This window comes from Aspergillus fischeri, genomic scaffold (assembly GCF_000149645.3).
Source record: "Aspergillus fischeri NRRL 181 1099437636249 genomic scaffold, whole genome shotgun sequence".
In the NCBI taxonomy this organism is placed as follows: domain Eukaryota; kingdom Fungi; phylum Ascomycota; class Eurotiomycetes; order Eurotiales; family Aspergillaceae; genus Aspergillus; species Aspergillus fischeri.
This window is the reverse complement of record NW_001509770.1, coordinates 2,428,631-2,450,663: the sequence shown is the minus strand read 5'-3', so window position 1 is coordinate 2,450,663 and position 22,033 is coordinate 2,428,631. Positions and strand designations below refer to the sequence as shown.

Here is a 22,033-nt window from a genome sequence, read left to right as displayed (position 1 = left end):
ATTATCAGATCCTAGAGCTGACTGTCTTGGGGGAAGATATTTTGGACTACCTTACAGTTGCTGAAGTCTGGGAACAACGTCATGTATATATAGTTCGCGTAATGTGGAGAATCCAAGCATAGCCATACTTCCGAGACAATTCATCCAATGGAGCAAACATACCAGATCCAGAGCATTCTACCCAAACCAGTTAAAAGTCCGCGAAGGATAGGCCATAGCATCAACCTAAGCTCTCCCGTGCTGATGCGAATGTAGCCTTCGCGCGCCTCCGAATGGTTGATATGATGATCTCACTTGTTTGGACTGTTTGCCCTGTTTGAGAACGGTCTGTTTCGGCCTTAATTTTCAACATCCGACAGCTCAACTCCGTACAGTATTAACTCATTGGCTAATTCGTCTCGACTTCACATTCCCATAACTACTCACTGTCTGATTGAGTCATTGCTCGTATAATCAATCACGATGAGTTTCGGAAGCCCTGGTGGTGGCGCAACCAATGTCAAGCCTACCCCGTGAGTCCTATTAAACTGCTCCGAATTCTTGGGTTACGCGCTTCGTGACCGGACATAAGACAGCAGCTAACCGGATCAACTAGTCCTGAGCGAGGGAGTTTCCCACTTGATCATGAAGGTAACTTCCATTGCCCGTGTTGTCTTTAAATCCCAGTGGAGAAGAGCGTCGATCGGATCGTTCCAGCAACATATCGGTTCTCGAAAGAAACGAGCATTGTCATGGAATATTGCTACTGCGGATGGGGCAAGATTACGGACTAACAATGTACAGGCGAATGCAAGCACCTTATTTCCCAGTATCTGAAATGTCTGAAACTGAGGAGAGGGGTTAACGACGAAGAGTGTCGCAAGCTAGCCAAGGGATACCTGAGCTGTCGAATGGATAAGTATGTCTGGGCCGTACCAAGCCCGATGCAAATCATTAATCTCGCAAGAATGGGTGCTAACATCCTTGGTCGAGCAGGAACCTGATGGCGCCGGACGACTTCAAAAATCTCGGACTCGTGTTTGAGAAAGATGAAGCGCAAAACGACAGAACGGCAGGGCAGAATGCAGGGACAAAGTCATAGTACCCTTGGCGACTGAAGATGGGGAGTGTACGATATACTGGGCATCATGAAGTCAGGAATATGAATGCCTCAGCTCTCACGACTATTGCTATATTGCTCCCGGAGTTATGGGGATTTACTCTATCTGTATATATTGGACATACGCATCTCTTGTATATCAACATGCAATCAATAAATGCCGTGCATGACCAATGCGTGCTGGGGTGGACCAATCTCAAGCAGTCGAATGAAAAGCGTACTGATGCGCTGACGGTAAATGTACTTTCAAGTGAACACTGTTTTGTCGATTTTGGGCGATAGATATAGATTGTCAGTAAGAGGTTAGTGGCTCATCTGGAATCTGTTATTCTTGAAAGTTGATGCGGGGAAACTTTCTTTCGATCTTATCCCGCGATCGACAACCCCAAACGACCGCTCCTAGATGCTCCCAAGGAGCTCCAATTGGCTTATGCTCAACCTTTTTTCCACAGAAAGCCACACAGGACTAATGGAATAACCACTACCATCAAATGTCGTCAATTGCACGTCCACCAGATCCCTGCCTGGTCGCCATCATCTTAATTGTCCGCTCCCGTGCGGGCCCACGCTTCGTGTTCCACTACCCTCCCAACCCACTCAGCGAGAATGGCTTGAGACCTGTGCGCAAGGAACGACGCACTTCGCGCTCGAAGAACGGACAAGGCTACAAGAGCAATGAATCAAGCTCCAGCGAGGAGAGTGGTTCCAGCTCCGACGACGACGAGGACGAGCACCAACGCCAGCTTCAGAGCCAGAACCAGAGCCAGAGTCACCTCAGCGGGAGTGTGGTGTCGGGACGACGGTCGAGTAATTTCGGCCTCGACGATCATGTCGCCATGTCTGTCTCTCCCGGCGGAGATTCGCAGCGCGCTGGGTCGATGGGATCTGGTCGGACGTCGTTTCGCAAACGAGGCGGCAATTCAGATGTCGAGGAGGATTCGGGTGCGGCGTCTGACAGGCAAGAGGACGGGTCGGGAGGAGCGGGTGGGCCGTATCGTCCACCGTGGGAGTCGCTTCTGGGGCTCCCTGCCGATGTCTGGGAGAAGTTATTGAGTCCATCGCCTGCGTGGCATAAGCGCCGGTTCGAGGTCGGGATCAACGACCTGGCGTTCATTGGATGGCCGGTTTTTGTTCGGGAGGACGGGACGTGGAGGAAACAGAGACGGAAGAAAAAAAAGAAGTGGCGTGCTGAGTGGGAGGGAGGTGAACTGGGCCATAACGAGAATGCGGAGGATGCGCCGGACGACGAGGACGGCGATGCTGGCGGCAACGCCAGCGGCGGCGGTGGGCTGATGGCCGCCTCGACTGAGACATTGAGTCCCAAGCAGATGGCTCTCTCAGAGGCCAAACGAGGCTCGGGATCTAGCAGCAAAGCCGCAAGGTCATCAGTTGACTGCTTGGACGGTGATGACAAGGATTCAATGACGATGTTCAACGTGGTCTTCGTGTTAGACCCTCCTTTACTGGAATACTCCATGCGCACTAGGGAGATCTACGACAATATCATAAAGAAATTCGCCAAAGCCTTGAAATGGGAGCAGGCCCGAACGGATTACGTTTGGAGAGAGGCCCAACATATATCACATCTCAAAGAAAAAGCTAAAGAGAGGAGTAAGTCGCAATGCTCAAGAACGTTCTCTGAGACGTCCAAATGCTGATGCCTCTTATGTAGGAACCTCCCTCAACACCCTTTACACGGAGTTGATCAATCAATCGTCGCTCGCTAGGGCTATATACACCGTCTACACTAGCATATCCGCATCTAAAATTGCGTCCGTTCAGCTCAGCCCGGATGTTTCCATATCGCTTCAGATACCTCCTCTAACCTCGACACCTTATCTGCCTGGACCCACTGATAAAGCATACCCGGGTCTCTGGCTCACCACTGCAGATAGTGTCACCCCGGTGGAGGACCCTACTGCCGATGAAAATACCGCACCGCATCAGGTGCTAGCCAAACACTTTGCGCTGTTGTTGCTGGACAACGAGGCGGCAATTCTCAAGGACGTCGAAGCGTCCGGAGGTGCTCTGGCACCTGCTCTTGCTCACTATCTTCGGTGCTCCAAGCCAACGAAATCCTTTGCGCAGATATCCGCATCGTCCGGCATACCCCTCTCGACCATACAAATGCTGGCCAGTCATCTTGTTTACTGGCGCCGTGCACGCGCCATACCCCCAATTCACCAACGTGATACGTACATTGTATCTCCGAACTGTGACTTGAGCAAGCTAGAAATAGCCACTGCTGCCTACCAGGTAGCATTTCCCACCCTCCCCAGCTTGCCCAAGATGCTTTCTGCCCTGAGCGGGACACCGAGACCATATGGAAGTTTTATCCCGAGCAAAGACCATAAGGAAACATATTTTGCTATCTTGGCGTGGCTGCTAAGGGGGGGGTGGGTGACTCAACTTCGATCATTTGCAAGGGTCAAAGTCACCCCGGAGATAAAGATGGCCGTAGAAGTTGCTCTTCGCCGTGAAGAAGTGGACAAGTATCTGCGGAAAGGCAGATCTTTGGAGGCGCAGAAGTCTGCTGATGGCGAAAACGGGAACGAGGCGGATGAGAACGACGATGCTAGCTCGTCCTCGTCGTCATCGCTGGCAAGCCAGGGTAGCGGGGATGAGACGCCAATGCCTGGGCGTTACCAGCAGGAAAGCAACCTACGTCTCTCACATTCCATGCTAGATCGAAACACGTCGCTGAGAACGTCATCTTTGATCCTGTTCCCTCATCGCGCCTCACCGCTGGAGTCACGCTGGTTGGAACAGATTGTCTCTCGCTTTCCTGAGCACCCTCGAACCGCCGGCCGCCATCGCCGGGGAGAAGGATCGAATGCCGCTGGAGGTGAGATAGACCCTGAGTATGCCGCCCTAAGCACTCCAATGAAGGATCTATGGCCTACCTATATCAAGTATTTTAATGGGCTTGACGCGCTTGAGAAGATCCCGGTACGCGAAGGTCTCAAGCGTAAGCTTGTGTGGCAGGTCCTCACACGCTTGGGCCTGGTGACTTCCCAACAGTCTTCTATTGAACTGGATCCCAGGGAACAGGTGCTGGTTAGCGTGAGGCATTGGTGAGCAGCGGTACCTTCGAGAACGGGCTTGTGAGCCTCGACTGTTCAACTATAATTGCACCTCACGCATCTCTTTCATAAGCGTTTCCACAGAACCCTCGCTCTCATGATGTTTGAAGTGATTCCAGCAGTCTCTTAAATTAGGCTATGCTCAGTCTCAGGATCCTGTTGGTATCACGTGATATAAGTGTCATCCCACCACCGTAGGGTAACTATCTTACTCTGACTGCCCGTCTGAAATAAGCAAGCTGCATTTACGGGCTTGGGTTCTGGGTCTTGGACAAATTTAAAATACTACTACATAGGGACACCGAGCCCCGAAGAATTCCGACATCATTCATCCCATGGGTTGTTGGTGATACTCGGCAGCATAATGCAGGCTCAGCCCTAATGGCAACGAACCATGCGGGCTGCTAAGAGCTAAGCGACTACTTTGCCCATGTAACCGTTAGCGGCGTTACAGGTTACAAAATCAACCATGCACGTTCTTCTCGAACAAATCCATGATGTGACTAGTAGGAATTAGGAATAGGTCTACCGCAATTTCGTCCAGACCATCGAATCTCCCCACGGCACATGCCGGAACGCCATAATTCGGTGCATCACGTGAGATTGAACATTGCATGTGTATTACACAGAAGGAATGGAAGGGTCTCGTTATGTAACTGTCAGTCGACCTGCCCTGCAGCTACACCCTGTAGAAGGTGAACGCTGCGCATGAGATACACACTGGATGGTGTATGCTTGCAGTCTGGTGGATGAGTTGAACTGCTCTGCAAGAGGCCCGGTTCATCAATCTTAAACCGCGCCGGCAGTTACCCCAAGCCAGGAAAGTTGATCTACACCTGAAGACCACGGAGGCATGTAAATATATCACCTAGAGAGCAGCATCAAAGACGGCAGAGAAGCAGTCCTGTACTACTGAGGTCGATCAATGCTCGTTTAAAGGCTAGTCACTGGGAAGCCAGTCGCACGAGCATAAATGATGCACCAGCACGTTTGTGTTCCTGCTGGGAGCTATCCCATGTAATACGAGAACCGTACACACTGACAGATAACCCCACCGATACATACCTAGGTATATTACTCCATCTGGCTGTTGGAGTCCTCAAGAGTCGAGAGGTACTAATGAATTAGGATATTATCATCGTCAATGATTTCTTCTGAGTTTTCCTTGCAAGGGTTAGTAAAGTTAGATGGATGCGCTATTTTGCAAAGTATATTTATGTCCGCATACCCTTGAATGGAATGAGGCTTCAAAGTATCGTTGTAATGCGTTACTTTCCACAATAGGTGGAATAAGAGCTTGCGTACGGAGTACGGAGTAGTAGTATATAACGCTCCGCAGTACTTCAGAGAGAAGCAAAAGTCCATTTCTCTATTTTGGAGGCTATCACTCAGGCTTGTGTTGCCAATATCGGGCTTATAATGCAACAGAACTCACGGTCCTCCGGTTTTGGTAGAGCTACACGGTCTTGTTGTATACCTCCTCTTCCACTCGATCTATTTTCGGATACGAAGGTATGTTGGCGTTGAGAGATAGACGTAAGGGAGGATGTTACTTTGTGTTTGACTGTGCTTTGAATGATTGGATGGCCGTAGAAGTTGAAAGGGTAATGTGCCTGGAGATCTTTAAGGTCCTCAGATTCCAAATAGTACATGCCTGGAATCGTGGATGATAGTAAAGGGATTGACGTATAGCCTCGGTGCCTGCCAACAACACCTCATCTATCTGTTGGTCATTATTGATACCTAATCCTCAGAAGGACTTATGACTATAAAACAATGCCTTGTTGTATTTATTAATTTTGCAAAGGAGGGGTAGAGGGGTTGTATTAGCTGTGTCCAGAAACCAGCAGAGTACTAGTTCTTTGATTTGTTAGTTAACTAGCCGTTGATGGTTGAGGTAATCATGTATCAACGTCAAAGGCCTCAGGCACAAGGACTCTCGTGAGAGCCTCCTTCCCCTCCCGCGCAGTATAGTCAAAGCAATACAAATGGAAATCAAAACCTCAGGTAGAGAGCCAGCAGTTAGAATTACATAGAACTACGAGAGTACGTATGGATGAATTGGTGAGTATACTCCGTACACGACCTGTGCTAGGACTGGTTCATCAGGTAGTAATGAAATATCAATACCCACAGAAGCCCTGAAGTCCACTAAAAACCTCCCACTCTTCCTGACGGGCGTACGGCAACCGGGAGGAACCTTTTGATTTAATGGGATTATTTTGATTTCTACTCCGTACAGGCTGATGAAAGCCTAAGAGCTTTAGGCTTAGACGCGGGAAAAAAAAGACACTGAACTTTTTCTTTTTTTTTTTTTTTTTACCCGTACCCTCTTTTTTTTTTTCCTCTGCACTTGCGGATTCCACAATAACGAATTGGGTTCTGTCTTTACTCTCGCTCTCAGTCTTCGGCTCTTCCACATCCCTCCGCTATTGGCAGTATTATTACTACTTTTTCATTTTCCCTTTCCCTTCTTATTTCCCTTCTCTTTCTCTCTCGTTGTCTTCTTACCCCCCTCCTCCCCTCTTCTTCCCCTCACATCCTGGGCCGTCCTAGTTCTTCAGTTCCCTCCACTCTCATCTTTTTTCTCGTCGCCCTCTTGGCGTCCGTGTTGCTGTTGAGCTCGTGCTATCCGTCAGTGCGACTCTCCCATTCTTCCGAATTCCTCCTTCCCACAATCCTGCGGGCAAGGGCATATCGATCGGTTGAATCAACACAACCTTTTTTTTGTTACTTTCCAGTATCTTGTTCGGCATTGGCCATCCAAGTTTCTATTTGAAGCTGCTGTCGTCTCATCCTTCGAGTCCAGTAGGTTTTAGGAATCTCTCTGCGTTGTCGTCTCTGCCACGTGCAAGTCGCGCTTTTCGGCTTCGCTACACAGGGTCAACACCGGACTTTCACTCTTCGAAAACCAACGTACCGCGCTGTCAGACAAGATTCGATTCGCATTCGTACCATCCGACTGCTTGAAGAGAACTTTTGAACGCACAGTTGGCTCTACGGACGGATTGGATCTCGAACCAGGAAATACGCGTAACGGAAAATAAGAAAGAACAACCAAGGTCCCCGCTGTGTCTGAGGTCGAATATATCGGATCGCTACGAGACCTCCCTGTGATTGTTGTGGGATATCGTTTCGTCGTCAAGGTTCCTTTCGCGTCCTTGTCATCAAGACAGCATTCTCAACATTCAACATTTTCAATAGGACGTCGTTTAGCTATCACCGCAACGAGACCGCTCTCGACGACTCCATCGATGGTCCTCGCGTGATAAATCTTTTCTACCGAGAATAACGTTCTACACTGTCGCCGGCTACGGGGTGTCTCACCGAGATCTGTTTACCGGACAACGTTTACAGGCTGCAGCCGAGGTTGGAGTGATTCCAGTACCGGGAAGTTGCAGTTCGACGGGGTAGCAAGAGGGCAGAAGTCTGAATATCCTGACTGTCGTCCGTGTTGAAGCTTTCTCGCCTTGAATCGGCGCACACACTTTCTCTTTCATCGGAGTTTTCCAACGAAGGAACCTGTTCTCTGGCAGAACACAAGAGGAAACCTTCACATTCTATCACAGCAAAGAAATAGTCTGCCATTCTTCCCACCTCTATTTCTTATCCTTCACTTCCCTTTCGAATTTCGAAAGTAGAAATGGCTGCTACATTTTCTTACGCTCAAGCAGCCAAGGGTGTCATTGCGGCGCCATCGGCGGCAAACCCGGCCTCTACAGAGCCGAATAAGCCAGCTGTCAAGGCGGATGAGCAGAGCATAAACTCGAGTGTGCAGATGGAGCCAGAGACCACGGCTCCCACGGCAGAGACATCTCAGGAAGCAGAGAAGGCCGCTGCCAGTACCGACAAGGACTCGGAGAGCACAGCAACTGCTCCTTCTAAGACCAATGTTTCCGGGACGTCCTCACCGAGCGTGGGTGCTTCTTCCACATCCACAGTATCAAAGGAAGAGGAGGGGTCGAATACACCCAATGGCACTACCGAGTCCAACTGGGATAAGCAGTCCCAAGCTTCAGGAACAGATAAGCAGGGCAACGCTCAGGAGGCCAAGGATAAATCTAGTGCTTCGTCCGACAAGGACAAGAAACCCCCTCTGAAGGAGCTGAAAGCAGCACCCTTACCTGCAGTTAACGTTTGGCAGCAACGAAAGGAAGCTCAGGAAGCTAAGGCCAAAGCCACCGCGGCACTCAAGTCCGCTCCATCTGCTAAACCCAGTGCATCGAAAACCGCATCCGTCGCCTCGTCGACATCAGGAGATAACCATCAGGAGCTGCCGAAAACCGCCCCTAAGAAGAAGGGAGCGGACGCTACATCCGATGGTCCCAAGGACAAAAAGAGGGCCGACGGAGGCAAGGGACGGGATGAGAGTAAGTCTAAATCCGGTCATTCGTGGTTATTTACCACGAATGTAATCGCTATGGACTCTGAGTTACTGGAGAGGGAGCCCGCTTTAGTCCAAAATCGGCAAGCTAATCGTGATTCTGTAGATGTTTCCATTCCACCTGTGGGCGATGCCTCTTCGTGGCCTACACCTCAAGTCGCACAAGGGGAAGAGAAGAGAAAGGCTCAGGAGAAGACTGAGAAGACTGAAAAGAGCCCTGTCATTCGGCCACACGGAAAGGAGAAATGGATGCCTGTGCCTTATGTACCAACCGCTGTCTTCAATACGCCTTTGCCATCATCTGCGCGCAGGGGTGGAAGAGCTGGACGAGTCGGAAGGGATGGAGCTCGCAATGCCACTCATGGTGCGCCTGGTGCTGACAAGGCAGCCTCTGGACAGGCAGCTCAAGGCTCTACCGCTAAGCAGAATGGCGTTGGAGACAGAGGCAGAAATGAGCCCAACTCCGCTCGCGCTAACTCTCTACCCGCCCCTTCGAAGCGCTCTAACAGCGTTGACGCTGGACTGGCTGATTCCCGCAAAGGCACCCAAGCTGCTGACCGAACCCGTGCGCCTAAGGGAGCCGAAAATGTGAATGGGTTGCCGGCTGGAAGACAAGGTGGTGGGAATGAGAATCTCCCCCCACGACACCGCGGCGATGCCAAGCCTTTCGCGAGAAACCACGATGCAGCCCACAAGGGCGGTGATAGCACCTCGAAGAGCTCACATTCCTCGGCCGACGCGCACACTGGCCCTCGCGCTAGCTCAACTCACGACCGCCGCTTCGAGAATGGACCGAAGTCAGCGGACCTGGCAGGTTTTCCCGGGGATCGCAAAGAGAAGGACTTCTCTCGCGAATCCCGTGCTGACAGGGGCCGGGGCTCTCACCGCGGCCGTGGAGGACATTCTGGCTTTACCGGCTCGCAAAACTCGCAGTTCCCTAACAATCATATGGGGCACCACTCTTTCGTCCATCCCAAGTCCTTTGGATTTAATGAGCGTCAGCGATCTCATCATGGCCTTCCCAACGGCTCTCAACAAGGACATAGAATGTCTCTGAGATCGCCTTCTCTGCCGAACTCTGCTTCTATGTATGGCGTTTATCCTTTCCCCGCCGATATCAACACTATGTACGGTTATCAGCCGATACCGGCTGGCCCAATGACTGCTGTTCCTTATCAACCGTATATGGAACCGTTCTCTCTCATGAGCATGATCTCGATGCAATTGTAAGTTGTGCCTTTTATTTTTATCCTGTTCCTCTTATGATTCGCGGCAGAAATTGATCCTGGCAGGGAATATTACTTTTCTGTCGACAATCTTTGCAAAGACCTATTCCTCCGCAAGCAAATGGACTCTCAGGGCTTTGTGCCACTGTCCGTCATTGCTAGTTTCAAACGCGTCAAGACACTCACCGAGGATTTCGAAATGCTGCGCCATGCCTGCCGCCAAGTGAGGAACGTTGAGTATCAGACCGGCGAGGATGGCATTGATCGGTTGCGACCAAGAGACAAATGGGAGCAATGGGTTCTTCCCGTCGAGCAGCGCGATCCTTCGGCTCAGAATGAGGGCCCATCTCTGTCAGCCGATGCCGGAAAGTTAGGTGAGCAGAACCACGTCGAGGAAACAACAAATGGTCTGCCGAACGGCAGCACCGAGCCTCAGGTCTTGAAGACCTCACTATCTTCTACCGCGCCGGAATTCTCCCCGTCGAACCCAGTAATTCCCCAGGCTGAAATCGCAAATGTAGGGATCCCTTTTCATGACCGTCCCTTCTCAGATGATAAGTTGAGAAGTTGATGGTCGTGGTGCGCAGGCCAAAGCTCTCTTGCGCAGCACGGCCTCAGCTTCTTGACAATTCCCCCCTACCCCCTTTTTTACAGATCTGTTGACACTTCTAGGATAGCGGGCGGACTAGCTCCCTCTAGAGAATTATGCCTCCCTCGTCCCACTGTCTCGACGGCAAATGACATTAGGTATGCTTCACTTTTCGTGCTTCCAGTGGCGTCTTCTCCCACTCCTCATTGTACTAATAATGAAACAGTCAACTCGTGAGTGATACGGCACACGATAGTCTTCACAAAGATTCTTCGTCGGCACTCTGGGATGGAAAACAAGATATTCAACCCAGTCTCCTGCTGTCCTCCGATGATTTAGTCCACGAATCTTACAGTACTTTTCGAAAACGAGTTCTTACGAACAAAAACTAACGCACAATCAAGATGATGACCGCGAGATGGATGTCCTGTACCAATTCTGGTCACATTTCTTGGTTCCAAATTTCAATGCACAGATGTACAATGAATTTAAGAGTCTAGCGCTTGATGATCTCTCTTTCCGAAACGCCAGCAGCGGGTTCAACAGGATCGTTCGGTTTATGGTGCTTTTTTGTCGAGCAAAATGATTCTCCCTGACGAGGTGGTCGAAGACCTCCTTGTTCTATGTAGGAGGGAATTGTCTAGCCACCTGAGTGGGCACATGGCTTTCGACACTCTACGTTCGGCCTGGCGGTGTCAAGCTTGCGACGCAGGAAATCGCCTGATAATCGACAGCCTTCTCGATGCTAGCTTGAGAGCCGAGCTGGAAAAGTGATTTTGTTATTCTTCCTTTTGCTTCTCCCGTCTTTAACTTTTTTTCGTGCTTCTCTATCATGACTTGCATCACTACATCTCAGCTTCTGCATTTACTTTTTTTGTGGCGAGTTCCCGCTAATCATTCCCAAGACGAGATGGATACATATTATTCGGCATCTCGTCGCTTTGTTTTTCTTATTCCGACGCTCCCGTTCTTTTTGCTTCAGTCATGGGAAGGGTTAAAAAACTATTCGGAGTCCGGGCATGATTTACTGGGCAATATCACCTGTCTCTGATGCTTGCTTCTGCGGTGCGCCGAACCTAAGCGATTTCCCACGGCCATAGAGTTCACTTCGGTAACCTGTTTGTTTTTTTCTTTTTCTTTTTGTCTCTACTTTCTCTATCCACTGCGGTAACCTGTCCCTTGTCCTGCATGCGAGTCTCTGTACGAATGGAAGGAAAATGCAAAAAAGAAACCTCAACTTTGAAACCAGCAATAATCGACTGTGCACAGGAGAAATCGGGAAGCGCCGTACGGATTCTCCTCCAAGCGCCCTAGGACGACTCCAGAGGTGATCTCTCCATCTGCTTTCATGGTGCCTTCTGCGGTGCTACATCTTCTCTCCAACTTCCCCTTACCCTCTCATCCTTTCTTCTATTTTGCATAAAATGGGTCTCTTACTGTGAGAGTAATGCGGCGTGCATAATACGGGTAATTGTTTGATTTTTGTTTCTCGGAACGGGTTCATTTTTCCTTGGAAAAGGGAGAATCTTTGCAGAAGTGAAATAGACGAATTTCCTGACCACGTCTACAATCGTGCTATGAGTAGGTTTTCGTATTAGTGAATTGCTTCCAGGAGCACTACTCGAAGTTCTCATCGGCTTCTCAAGGGGTCAGCGTAAGTGCGTGATGGGAATCTCCAAAACACGATTATCATAAGTAAGATCTTGCTCGTACTCACCTCGTCATCACTATTGAAGTTACGAACAACATGCTCAAGCTCAAATGAAGTGGAAGTTCGATCAATTTCCTAACAGGAAATAGAAGGAGATAGGCGGTGACTCAGCATGACCTTCTGCCTCAGGCCATCAAATCGGCAAGTGACGATCGCAGTAGCCAGCTGCACCCGAGCTTCTCCCCACGAGAGCTTGACAGATCAAACTTGTCCCCAATACTCACAAGTTCGTTCCACACGTCCCTCGCCTATTTCTCGTAATTAATCCCTCACGATGGAAGTGACGTCCAGGCAGTCATCGAGACTGCTTCGGTCTTCCATTCGCGGTTCTAACCGCGTGGCCCTTCAGAACCCTTGTCTTTCTGGCCCTCGCATCATATCTTCTAACACCCTGAGTACCATTCGACGGCGGAATGTCTCCTCAACATCTCGACGGACCGCGCCAGAATCGTCACTGCTAGGCTTCGGACCCGGTTCGGTGCCCGGCGGTGCACCCGCGACATACTTCTCAAGTCGCTCCGCGCTTCCCATGAACACTGTCATTCGATTCGTCCCTCAGCAGACCGCATGGATCGTTGAGCGGATGGGCAAGTTCCATCGAATTTTAGAGCCTGGATTGGCAATTCTAATCCCCTTTATCGATCGGATCGCATACGTTAAGAGCTTGAAGGAGTCTGCCATTGAGATACCGAGTCAGAATGCCATTACCGCGGATAATGTTACGTTGGAGTTGGATGGTGTGCTATACACGAGGGTATTTGATGCCTACAAGGCAAGGTGAGTCTTTCAGGGGGACGGAGGCAGCAGGTCGCTCGAGGAGACCTGATACCTAAGGCAAGCAAGCTGACTCGTTTCAATTGTCGATCAGTTACGGCGTTGAGGATGCTGAATATGCCATTTCCCAACTAGCACAGACAACTATGCGCTCGGAGATTGGGCAGCTCACGCTAGACCACGTGTTGAAGGAGCGTGCCACGTTAAATACCAATATTACGCAGGCTATCAACGAGGCAGCTCAGGACTGGGGTGTGGTCTGTCTACGTTATGAGATTCGGGATATTCATGCCCCGGAAGGCGTTGTTGCAGCGATGCACCGCCAGGTGACGGCAGAGCGGTCAAAGCGTGCGGAGATCCTCGAATCTGAGGGTCAGCGACAGAGTGCGATCAACATCGCGGAGGGTCGGAAGCAGTCCGTCATTCTTGCGTCCGAGGCTCTGCGGTCCGAGCGGATCAACCGTGCTTCTGGTGAGGCAGAGGCGATTATGCTCAAGGCGCAGGCGACTGCCAGAGGTATTGAGGCCGTTGCTAAGGCCATTGCAGAGGGCAGTGAGAACGCGCACAGTGCCGTCAGCCTCAGTGTCGCAGAAAAGTACGTCGAGGCATTCTCGAATCTTGCGCGTGAAGGAACTGCTGTCGTTGTTCCTGGCAATGTTGGCGACCTTGGTGGAATGATTGCGAATGCCATGGCTGTCTATGGCAAGGTCAATGAGAGCCAGGCGCGCTCCATTGCCGCAAAGGCCCTTGGAGTACAGGAGCCTGCCCAGATTGAGCACTCACATCAACAAAAGGCAGAAAAGAACACTTCCGAGCCGGAGCGTCAGGCTGAGTCTGAGACCGGCAAGGTTGAGAATGTCGCCGAGAGTGTCTTGGAAGGATTTGACCAAGCGAGCCAACAGAGAAGATAGAGGGAGTCTAATTGAAATGACGCTTTTCGATAGCCTTTTGGCACAATCCTCCAGCCTTCGGGCGCTTCCTTCCGCTGAAGGCGTCTCCCTCCGTGACTCCGCCCAGCTGAAATGATCCGTTGGTGTACGATAATATCTCGTGATAACTTCTACCTTACGACCTCTCGTCTTTTGCGACCCATGATCCTACTTCTCAACAATATCTAGCATGTTCTCAGGAGTGCAGGCAGGGAGCTACCATGGCGAAGAACAAAAGTTGTCGTCCGGCAAGTGTTGGTTGGCATTAGCTGATTTTCTTACGCTTATCCTTTCTCTCCTCCTGTGTATAATGTACAGTACCCCATTATTAAGGTGGAGGCGAAAATAACATTAGCCTCTTATATCTCACCATCAATGCCATCAATGCAGGATATGCAGCCCATTGTCAAGATAAGTATGCAGAATAGGCCCTGCAGGCGGAGAATATGAGGAAGCTCGGACCATCCGACTCCCGCGCCTGGAGATCGCGACTTGGCTCATCGGTCCTCCTTTGTTCGCGTCGGCGTATTCTTAGATTAATCTCCAGACAAATTTCATGTCAACTGACTGGCGCATCCCTTTTGCTCAACCTGAAGCTTTATTCCAGTCAGCAAATACTTCCGGGTATTGTTTCTTCTGTTATTCGTTCAATAATAATAATATTTCATCATCGGGTGAGCCGCAGCGCTGTCTCTCTGCGATGCTCAGATAAACCACAATCCTGCATCCACGTCAGCCTACTAGGAGCCCAGCCCGAACATAGCGTCCTACGCGGAAAATCGAAACATCACTGAAGTCTGCAAGCGAAACCGCAGCTGTTGCGATGCATATCTTTAAGCCGGTTTGGCTGACCCATGGAGGTGCATTAAATTGTCTTCCTTTTTTCTATTGGCGCTTTGTGATACCATGAACCACACATCTTTACTTCGAGGATCTCGACCTAGCTACTAAACCTGTGCTAATACTATTCCTTGCTTGGATAGGGGAGAGAAAAGACTTTGAGGTTTACGCTTGCGACATCTCCCCGGACGGAAGCCGTTTGGTCACAGCAGCTGGAGGTGAGAAATTCCCAGACCAATCTATGGGCTAAGCCGTACGGAACACGAATTTGGGATGGTTGCTGATATAAGCGCTTTTACCCTGGGTGCAGATGGATACGTTCGAATATGGTCAACGGAAGCGATCTATAACACGGGGAACCCCGAGTATGCGAACAAGCCCAAGCAGCTTGCGTCGATGAGCAACCACTCGGGCACGATTCATACGGTTCGATTCTCGCCCAATGGGAAGTACCTGGCGTCGGGTGCGGACGATAAGATAGTCTGTATCTATACATTGGACGCGAATCCTCCTTCACATGCGTCGACGTTCGGTAGGTGCTGGCTTATTTTGACCGTGGGAAGGGAGCTGGCTAACCGGTGTTATCTTCGCAAATGCTAGGGTCGAACGAGGCGCCGCCTGTGGAGAATTGGCGCACGATACGGAGGTTGATCGGCCATGACAATGATGTTCAAGATCTAGGATGGTCGTACGATTCCTCAATTTTGGTATCTGTAGGACTGGATTCCAAGGTCGTGGTCTGGTCAGGGCATACATTCGAAAAATTGAAGACGTTGTCCATCCACCAGAGCCATGTCAAGGGAATTACGTTCGACCCGGCAAATAAATATTTCGCCACGGCAAGTGACGACCGCACAGTCCGTATCTTTCGATTTACGTCGCCTTCGCCGAATTCTACGGCTCATGATCAGATGAACAATTTCGTGCTCGAGCACACCATATCCGCGCCTTTCCAAAACTCACCACTTACAGCCTATTTCCGTCGCTGCTCATGGTCTCCAGACGGAATGCACATCGCGGCTGCCAACGCAGTGAACGGGCCTGTTAGTTCCGTTGCAATTATCAACCGAGGTTCGTGGGATGGTGATATCAATCTCATCGGCCACGAAGCGCCGGTGGAGGTGTGCGCTTTCTCCCCACGATTGTATTCGAGTCAACCGGTCAGCAAATCGGCGGTTGATAATCAGACTCATGCAATGCAGAATGTGACAGTCATCGCATGCGCCGGCGGAGACAAGTCACTGAGCATTTGGATTACCAGTAACCCCAGACCCATTGTGGTTGCCCAGGAGATGGCTGCCAAGTCAATCTCAGATCTCGCCTGGAGCCCCGATGGGAAATGCCTCTTTGCGACTGCCCTCGATGGTACGATTCTTGCCGTTCGCTTCGAGGACGGGGAGCTAGGCTACCCAATGGCGATGGAGGAGAACGAGAAGTCACTTACAAAATTCGGCACCAACAGAAGAGGCGCTGGTATCGCTGAGACTACGGATGGGTTACTGCTTGAGGAGAAGAGTAAAGCTGGAGAGATCAAAGACGTCGAGGGGCGAATGGGTGCTCTAATGGGCGATGGTCATGCCACAGCAGAAAGTATGGTCAATGGCAAGACGGCACCGCTTCCGTCAAACGGTGCAACGCCTGCACGAGGTCCCTCGCCTGCTCCAGATACGCAGAAGGCTCAGCCTAACGGCACCGCAGCAACACCAGCAGCCCCAGAACCGGAGAAGCCAGATCCGTATCAGGCGAAATTGGAGAGGCTGAAGCAGCGCCCGACGTACACGAAGGAGGGCAAGAAGCGAATTGCACCTCTTCTGGTATCAGGAGCGGGGGCGGCAGAGTCATCTCTTCCTCAGGCACGGCTCATGGCTTCAGTTAGTAGCCAAGTGAAGGCCGATGTGCCACAGTCGATTGTCGATCTTTCGAAACCTTTTGATGGATTACCTAAGGGTGGACTTGCTGCGTTGCTTTTCGGGAATAAGCGAAAGCTCGCGCAACTCGAGGGCGATGAAGATGGACATGTGGAGAAACGGGTCGCACTGGCAAGTCAGAACGGCGCGACACCAATCCTCGCAAATACGCCGGATGGACTTCTTCCGGCGCAACCTCAACCTGCACCAACGGGACAGCAGCCAACGCCGGAGTTCATAAGGCCTGCTGTAACGAACCCCTGCATGGCGATCAGCCAGCTCCGTCTCGCAGTACCAAAGGTCCGCAGCCAGATCGTGCGAGCCATCGATTCCAACGACAGGCCGACGGAACCGCCTAGCGCTACAGGAGAGCCGGGGAAATCGCGGGCTGACGTTGTCTTCGAGGCTCGTAATCCATCCCCTGCAAGCTTGACAGGTAGAGCTGTAGATCGCGAGCCTGTACGCCTCACGCTGTTCCGCGGCGAACAGCCACTGTGGCAGGATTTCCTCCCACGGACTGTGCTTCTGGTGACTGGTAACCAGAGCATGTGGGCTGCCGCCTGCGAAGATGGATCAATATACATCTGGTCGCCCGCGGGCCGGCGTCTTGTCAGCGCTCTCGTGCTTGAAGCGCAACCAGTGATTCTGGAATGCAATGGCCCATGGATTCTGTGTATATCAGCGGTGGGCATGTGCTATGTCTGGAACGTCAAGCATCTTTCTTCCCCTCACCCCCCAATCTCCCTCCAACCCGTCCTCGATGCAGCAATTCACACGCTGGGTGCGCATCCGTCCGCGGCTCCAGCGATCACTAATGCGCGAATCAACTCGGAGGGCCGGGTGGTGGTCGCCTTGTCCAATGGCGAAGGGTACTCCTATTCGCCTTCCATGTACACTTGGCAGCGGGTCTCCGAGGCATGGTGGGCTGTTGGCAGTCAGTACTGGAACTCCACAGAAGCTCCGGTGGGTAACCTGCAGTCTGCGGGACCGCAGCAAGACAAAGAGACCAAGGCCGCTGTCTCAGCTGGTATCATTCCGTTCCTGGAACGCAATACGACGAATGAGACGCTTCTGCGCGGACGAGCGTACTTCCTGCAGCGGCTGATCAAAGTCCTCTTATCTCGCGAGGGCTACGAGAGCTTCGAGTCAAGTGTGTCTATAGCCCATATGGAGAACCGACTTGCCGCAGCGTTATCGCTGGGAGCTAAAGAAGAGTTCCGCCTCTATTTGTCTATGTATGCCAAGCGTCTCGGGGCGGAAGGCCTCAAGATGAAGGTTGAGGAGCTGCTGAAGGGTCTGATTGGCGGCCTGTTTGAGGAGGAGGACGAGACAGGCACAGTCCGCCGGTTACAAGCGAACGAAAAGGAGGATCGAAACTGGCAGGAGAGCTCGGATACCCTCTGTGGCTGGCCACGCGAGGTGCTGTTGAAGGAGGTGATTTTAGCCTTGGGTAAGTTGCAGTGACATTCTTTCTTCTGCACCTGATGCACATATGTCGCTAACTTTCTCTTTTCTTTCTGCCATCAGGTAAACACCGGGATCTTCAGCGAGTGACCGTCCCCTATGCCAAGCTGCTGGGCGTGGTAGACAATGAGTCCGAAGACGATGACGCAATGGAAACATAATCAGAGAAGAACAGTTGACAGTCTCATTCTTCCGTCCATGACCCTTCTATACGGCGTTGATGATTCGGATTCCTTACGGCCGGTTTTGATTGAGTGGTAGCTATTTCTTCTATTGTAAAGGAGCTACGGATTCAGGGTTTTTTCTTCGCTTCCACTTCATATATCCGGATGTAACATACTTTTTATGCTATAGTCTTGTTTTACCATCTGACTTCTGAAGGACATGAACTGTGCGCAAAGTGTTTTTGCGGCCATCGCCTGATTCTTTTGTCACAACCTCCGTATAGTTAACTCCAGAGGAGGTCAATGTCACGTGCATGACCAGGGTTCTGGAGTCATGTGGGCGGTGAGATATTAACTGGCAGAAAAATCGCAAAATTTCCGAGAACACGAAAAGCACGAACATTACCATCATAGAGAAGAGAAGTTAGCGAATCCTGTACAAGTAGGAAAGGAAATCATCCCCATCTCAATTGCCGTTCCTATTATCATCTGACTGCATAACAAAGATTACTGTGACAGCCTAAGCTATCTTCCCCTCAATTGACCCCTCCCCCCTCTTCTCTTCTTTCCCAGTCGTTCTTCTGCCCACTGTCGGTGGGCGCTCTTCATCACGTCTCCCGCACCGCCCGCCGTCTTTCTCTTCCTTTCTCTACCCCTCCGTTTAGAACGATCCGCAGCTGGTTCTGCTTTTGCCTCGCGTCTCCATCAGTCCTCTCCCCTCTTCTCCCCGTTTTCTTCTTCTCCTTATTTTTCTGCCTTCTCCCGCCGAAGCTACTCCAGCAAGAAGAAGAAAAAGATGCCTCCCAAGAAGGCCGTCGTCCAGGAGAAGGTCCTGCTGGGCCGTCCAGGAAACAACTTGAAGAGTGGTATCGTATGTGAGCATTGACCCCACCGTACTATTTTTTTTCTGCCCTATTTCCCAGCCTTTGCTTTTTTTCCTCCCCTATTTAAATCGCAGCTCCCAATCTGCAACAATTTTCTTCATTCACATTCTCCTCGTCCTCTACCATGTATCTTTCATCTGCTATACTCACACAGATGTGAAGAAACCAACATCCCATCTAACAATGGCTATTGATTAGGTTGGTTTGGCCAACGTCGGCAAGTCGACTCTCTTCCAGGCCATCACCAAGTCGTCTCTGGGTAACCCGGCCAACTTCCCCTATGCCACTATCGATCCCGAAGAGGCTCGTGTCATCGTCCCTGATGAGCGATTCGACTGGCTTTGCGAACACTACAAGCCCAAGTCTCAGGTTCCCGCCAACTTGACCGTGTATGATATCGCCGGTCTGACCCGTGGTGCCTCTACTGGTGCTGGTCTGGGAAATGCTTTCCTTTCCCACATTCGTGCTGTCGATGCCATCTTCCAGGTCGTCCGATGCTTCGACGATGCTGAGATCATCCACGTCGAAGGTGATGTCGATCCCGTCCGTGATCTGACCATCATCAGCGAGGAGTTGCGGATCAAGGATATCGAGTTTGTCGAGAAGGCACTCGAGAGCTTGAGCAAGCAAACAAAGCGCGGCGGACAGTCTCTTGAGATGAAGAAGCTGCGTGAGGAGGAGGCCACCGTCGCCAAAGTGCTTCAATTCCTGAAAGATGGAAACGACGTCCGCAAGGGTGACTGGGCTCCCAAAGAGGTATGTTTCTATTCTTTTTTCATCAATCATTTCTGTATACCCTTTCATATGATGAATAAGAGCTTTGCTCGATATAACCCAGCTCGTCGAACAGCCTCATTTTAATTACAACGCAGAGGCTGTTATGAGATCATGTCCTATCTGATTCAATTTGCAAACCATTATGCTCTGTTTACGCCATCTGTCTGTGCTTCAGATACTAATTGGTCAATCCATAGGTTGAGGTTATCAACCCTCTTTTCCTGCTCACGGCCAAGCCTGTTGTCTATCTTGTCAACCTCAGCGAGAAGGACTACATCCGTCAGAAGAACAAGTACCTGCCCAAGGTCTTTGAGTGGATCCAGAAGAACTCTCCTGGTGATCCTCTGATCCCCATCTCCGTCTCCTTCGAGGAGCGCTTGGCTGCCTTCGGCGATGACGCCAAGGCCGCTGAGGAGTGCAAGGCCTTAAACACCAAGTCTGCTCTGCCCAAGGTTATTGTTACTATGCGCCAAGTTCTCAACTTGGCCAGTTTCTTCACCACTGGTGCAGACGAAGTCCGTCAATGGACTATCCGCAAGGGCACCAAGGCGCCCGCGGCCGCTGGTGTGATTCACACTGACTTTGAGAAGACGTTCATTCAGGCCATTGTGTACAACTACACCACCCTGCGGGAGTATGGCGACGAAGCCGCTGTCAAAGCGGCCGGCAAGATCATGACCAAGGGCAAGGACTACGTTGTGGAAGATGGTGACATTCTCCTCATCAAGGCCGGTGCCGCTAAGGGCTAAATTGATCATTCAAAATTGGATATAGCTCATATAGGTTGATACCTTGCTTGGGTTTACTTGTGATTCCCACCCAGGCATGGTAGAAGTACCCAATACCAGAAAGTTGAAACCCAAAGTTGCGTTCTTGTAGTGTCACCAGAGATGGATCGAATAGCGTATTCCTTCAATGTAGCTCATAAACTGAGAAGATGCCTTACAGATCAGGCAGAAAATGAGCTTCAATCAGCACGTGACAGCTACTGCCCCTCCCCGCGTTAAGCGCGTCATACCATTGGCGCAATTCGTCTGAGGTCATGAAGGAAACAGCAGACTGGTTTGACGCCGAGAAAAGCTCAGCGATCGACCATTGACCTCTCCATCCCATATCCCAAAATGTTTAAGAAAGAGTAAGTACCCTTCGAGTCCGAGTTTGCGTTCGGGAATCCACTAGGTTGTCTGTGAGAACCCCGCGAGCCAGCAAGCCAACTAGTTATCTGTTACCCCTCCGCAAACAACAGTTGAATCTGCCCAAGACAAGATTATTGCGGTAATCCGACTCAAGCAAATCAATGACGAATGCTAATAGAAGATGGAAATAAAGTATCCCCCCAAGCGGCCGCTCAAAAGTCAAGTCCTCGGTGCAGCGCGGCCTGCGCCAAAAGTTCCTCGACACATATCCCGGCTTCGAGCCGTATATCGATGAGATCCTCCCCAAGAAAGCCCAACTCGATGCGGTGAAATTGTAATTTCCCCAGCCCCAGATTCGCTTGGAGGCGGGATTTATGCGATTGAAGGTTAGGATGGAAGCTAATGGTGGGACGCTACAGACCGGATAGAGCGACACTATACACCATCGAATCGACCCCTCTGTTCTACCAGCCCATGGATGGGCCGCCGATCCCGCATCTCAAGCTGCTTCATTCCTACCCTGATGCATTGCCGACGGTTCAGATCGATCGGGGTGCGATCCGGTTCGTGCTTTCGGGTGCGACGCTCATGGCGCCTGGGTTGACGTCGCCTGGTGGGCGGTTACCTGATGCGGAGCATGCGTTGGAGAAGGGGCAGGTGGTTGCGGTCATGGCTGAAGGGAAGGAGCATGCGTGTATGGTTGGGCCGTTGAAGGTCGGAACGGAGGAGATGAAGGAGAAGAAGAAGGGTGTGGTCATGGACGAGGGGCATTATCTGGGTGACGGCTTGTGGAAGATGCACTGGGATTGAGTTGGTTCTCTCTGTAAATGACAAATGACTTGAGTTCTTGTTCTTGTTTGGATTGCCAACTGATTATGCTTTAAGGAGCACATATGTCATTACTGCTGAAACTGCTGTCGCAGAAGAATAGAAATGATTATCATGAAGAAACATTCCGTTGCTAGTGCGAAGTTGTCAGAACGCTGAGCCTGATAGGCTCAGGGAATCGTCTATATACGGATCAAATTTCAATTGAATACAATGTAGAAGAGAAGCTGCGACACGC

The 22,033-nt window shown here is 50.9% G+C and overlaps 6 protein-coding genes across 6 annotated transcripts, besides 1 other annotated feature; all 6 read left to right on the top strand.

The window, feature by feature from the left end:
- Nucleotides 1-1,590: 1,590 nt before the first annotated feature.
- On the top strand, nt 1,591-4,177 carry NFIA_015860 (nitrogen permease regulator 3 family protein; the record flags this gene model as incomplete). The annotated part of the gene is made up of 2 exons (XM_001264789.1): nt 1,591-2,710; nt 2,772-4,177. The coding sequence occupies 2 exons, from the start codon at nt 1,591-1,593 to the stop codon at nt 4,175-4,177; spliced, it is 2,526 nt and encodes an 841-aa protein (XP_001264790.1).
- Nucleotides 4,178-6,480: 2,303 nt separating this feature from the next.
- Nucleotides 6,481-6,503: a microsatellite.
- Nucleotides 6,504-7,825: 1,322 nt separating this feature from the next.
- On the top strand, nt 7,826-10,363 carry NFIA_015850 (La domain family; the record flags this gene model as incomplete). Its single annotated transcript, XM_001264788.1, has 3 exons — nt 7,826-8,552; nt 8,673-9,792; nt 9,859-10,363. The coding sequence occupies 3 exons, from the start codon at nt 7,826-7,828 to the stop codon at nt 10,361-10,363; spliced, it is 2,352 nt and encodes a 783-aa protein (XP_001264789.1).
- A 2,003-nt stretch (nt 10,364-12,366) lies between these two features.
- Nucleotides 12,367-13,777, top strand: NFIA_015840 (SPFH domain-containing protein; the record flags this gene model as incomplete). The annotated part of the gene is made up of 2 exons (XM_001264787.1): nt 12,367-12,869; nt 12,961-13,777. 2 exons carry the CDS (start codon nt 12,367-12,369, stop codon nt 13,775-13,777), a joined length of 1,320 nt encoding a protein of 439 aa, XP_001264788.1.
- Nucleotides 13,778-14,908: 1,131 nt separating this feature from the next.
- Nucleotides 14,909-18,167, top strand: hir1 (putative histone transcription regulator Hir1; the record flags this gene model as incomplete). The annotated part of the gene is made up of 3 exons (XM_001264786.1): nt 14,909-15,167; nt 15,236-17,992; nt 18,070-18,167. 3 exons carry the CDS (start codon nt 14,909-14,911, stop codon nt 18,165-18,167), a joined length of 3,114 nt encoding a protein of 1,037 aa, XP_001264787.1.
- A 799-nt stretch (nt 18,168-18,966) lies between these two features.
- Nucleotides 18,967-20,580, top strand: NFIA_015820 (YchF/Obg family ATPase; the record flags this gene model as incomplete). The annotated part of the gene is made up of 3 exons (XM_001264785.1): nt 18,967-19,041; nt 19,253-19,810; nt 20,029-20,580. The coding sequence occupies 3 exons, from the start codon at nt 18,967-18,969 to the stop codon at nt 20,578-20,580; spliced, it is 1,185 nt and encodes a 394-aa protein (XP_001264786.1).
- A 372-nt stretch (nt 20,581-20,952) lies between these two features.
- On the top strand, nt 20,953-21,777 carry NFIA_015810 (translation machinery-associated protein 20; the record flags this gene model as incomplete). The annotated part of the gene is made up of 3 exons (XM_001264784.1): nt 20,953-20,966; nt 21,161-21,301; nt 21,387-21,777. The coding sequence occupies 3 exons, from the start codon at nt 20,953-20,955 to the stop codon at nt 21,775-21,777; spliced, it is 546 nt and encodes a 181-aa protein (XP_001264785.1).
- Nucleotides 21,778-22,033: the final 256 nt, after the last annotated feature.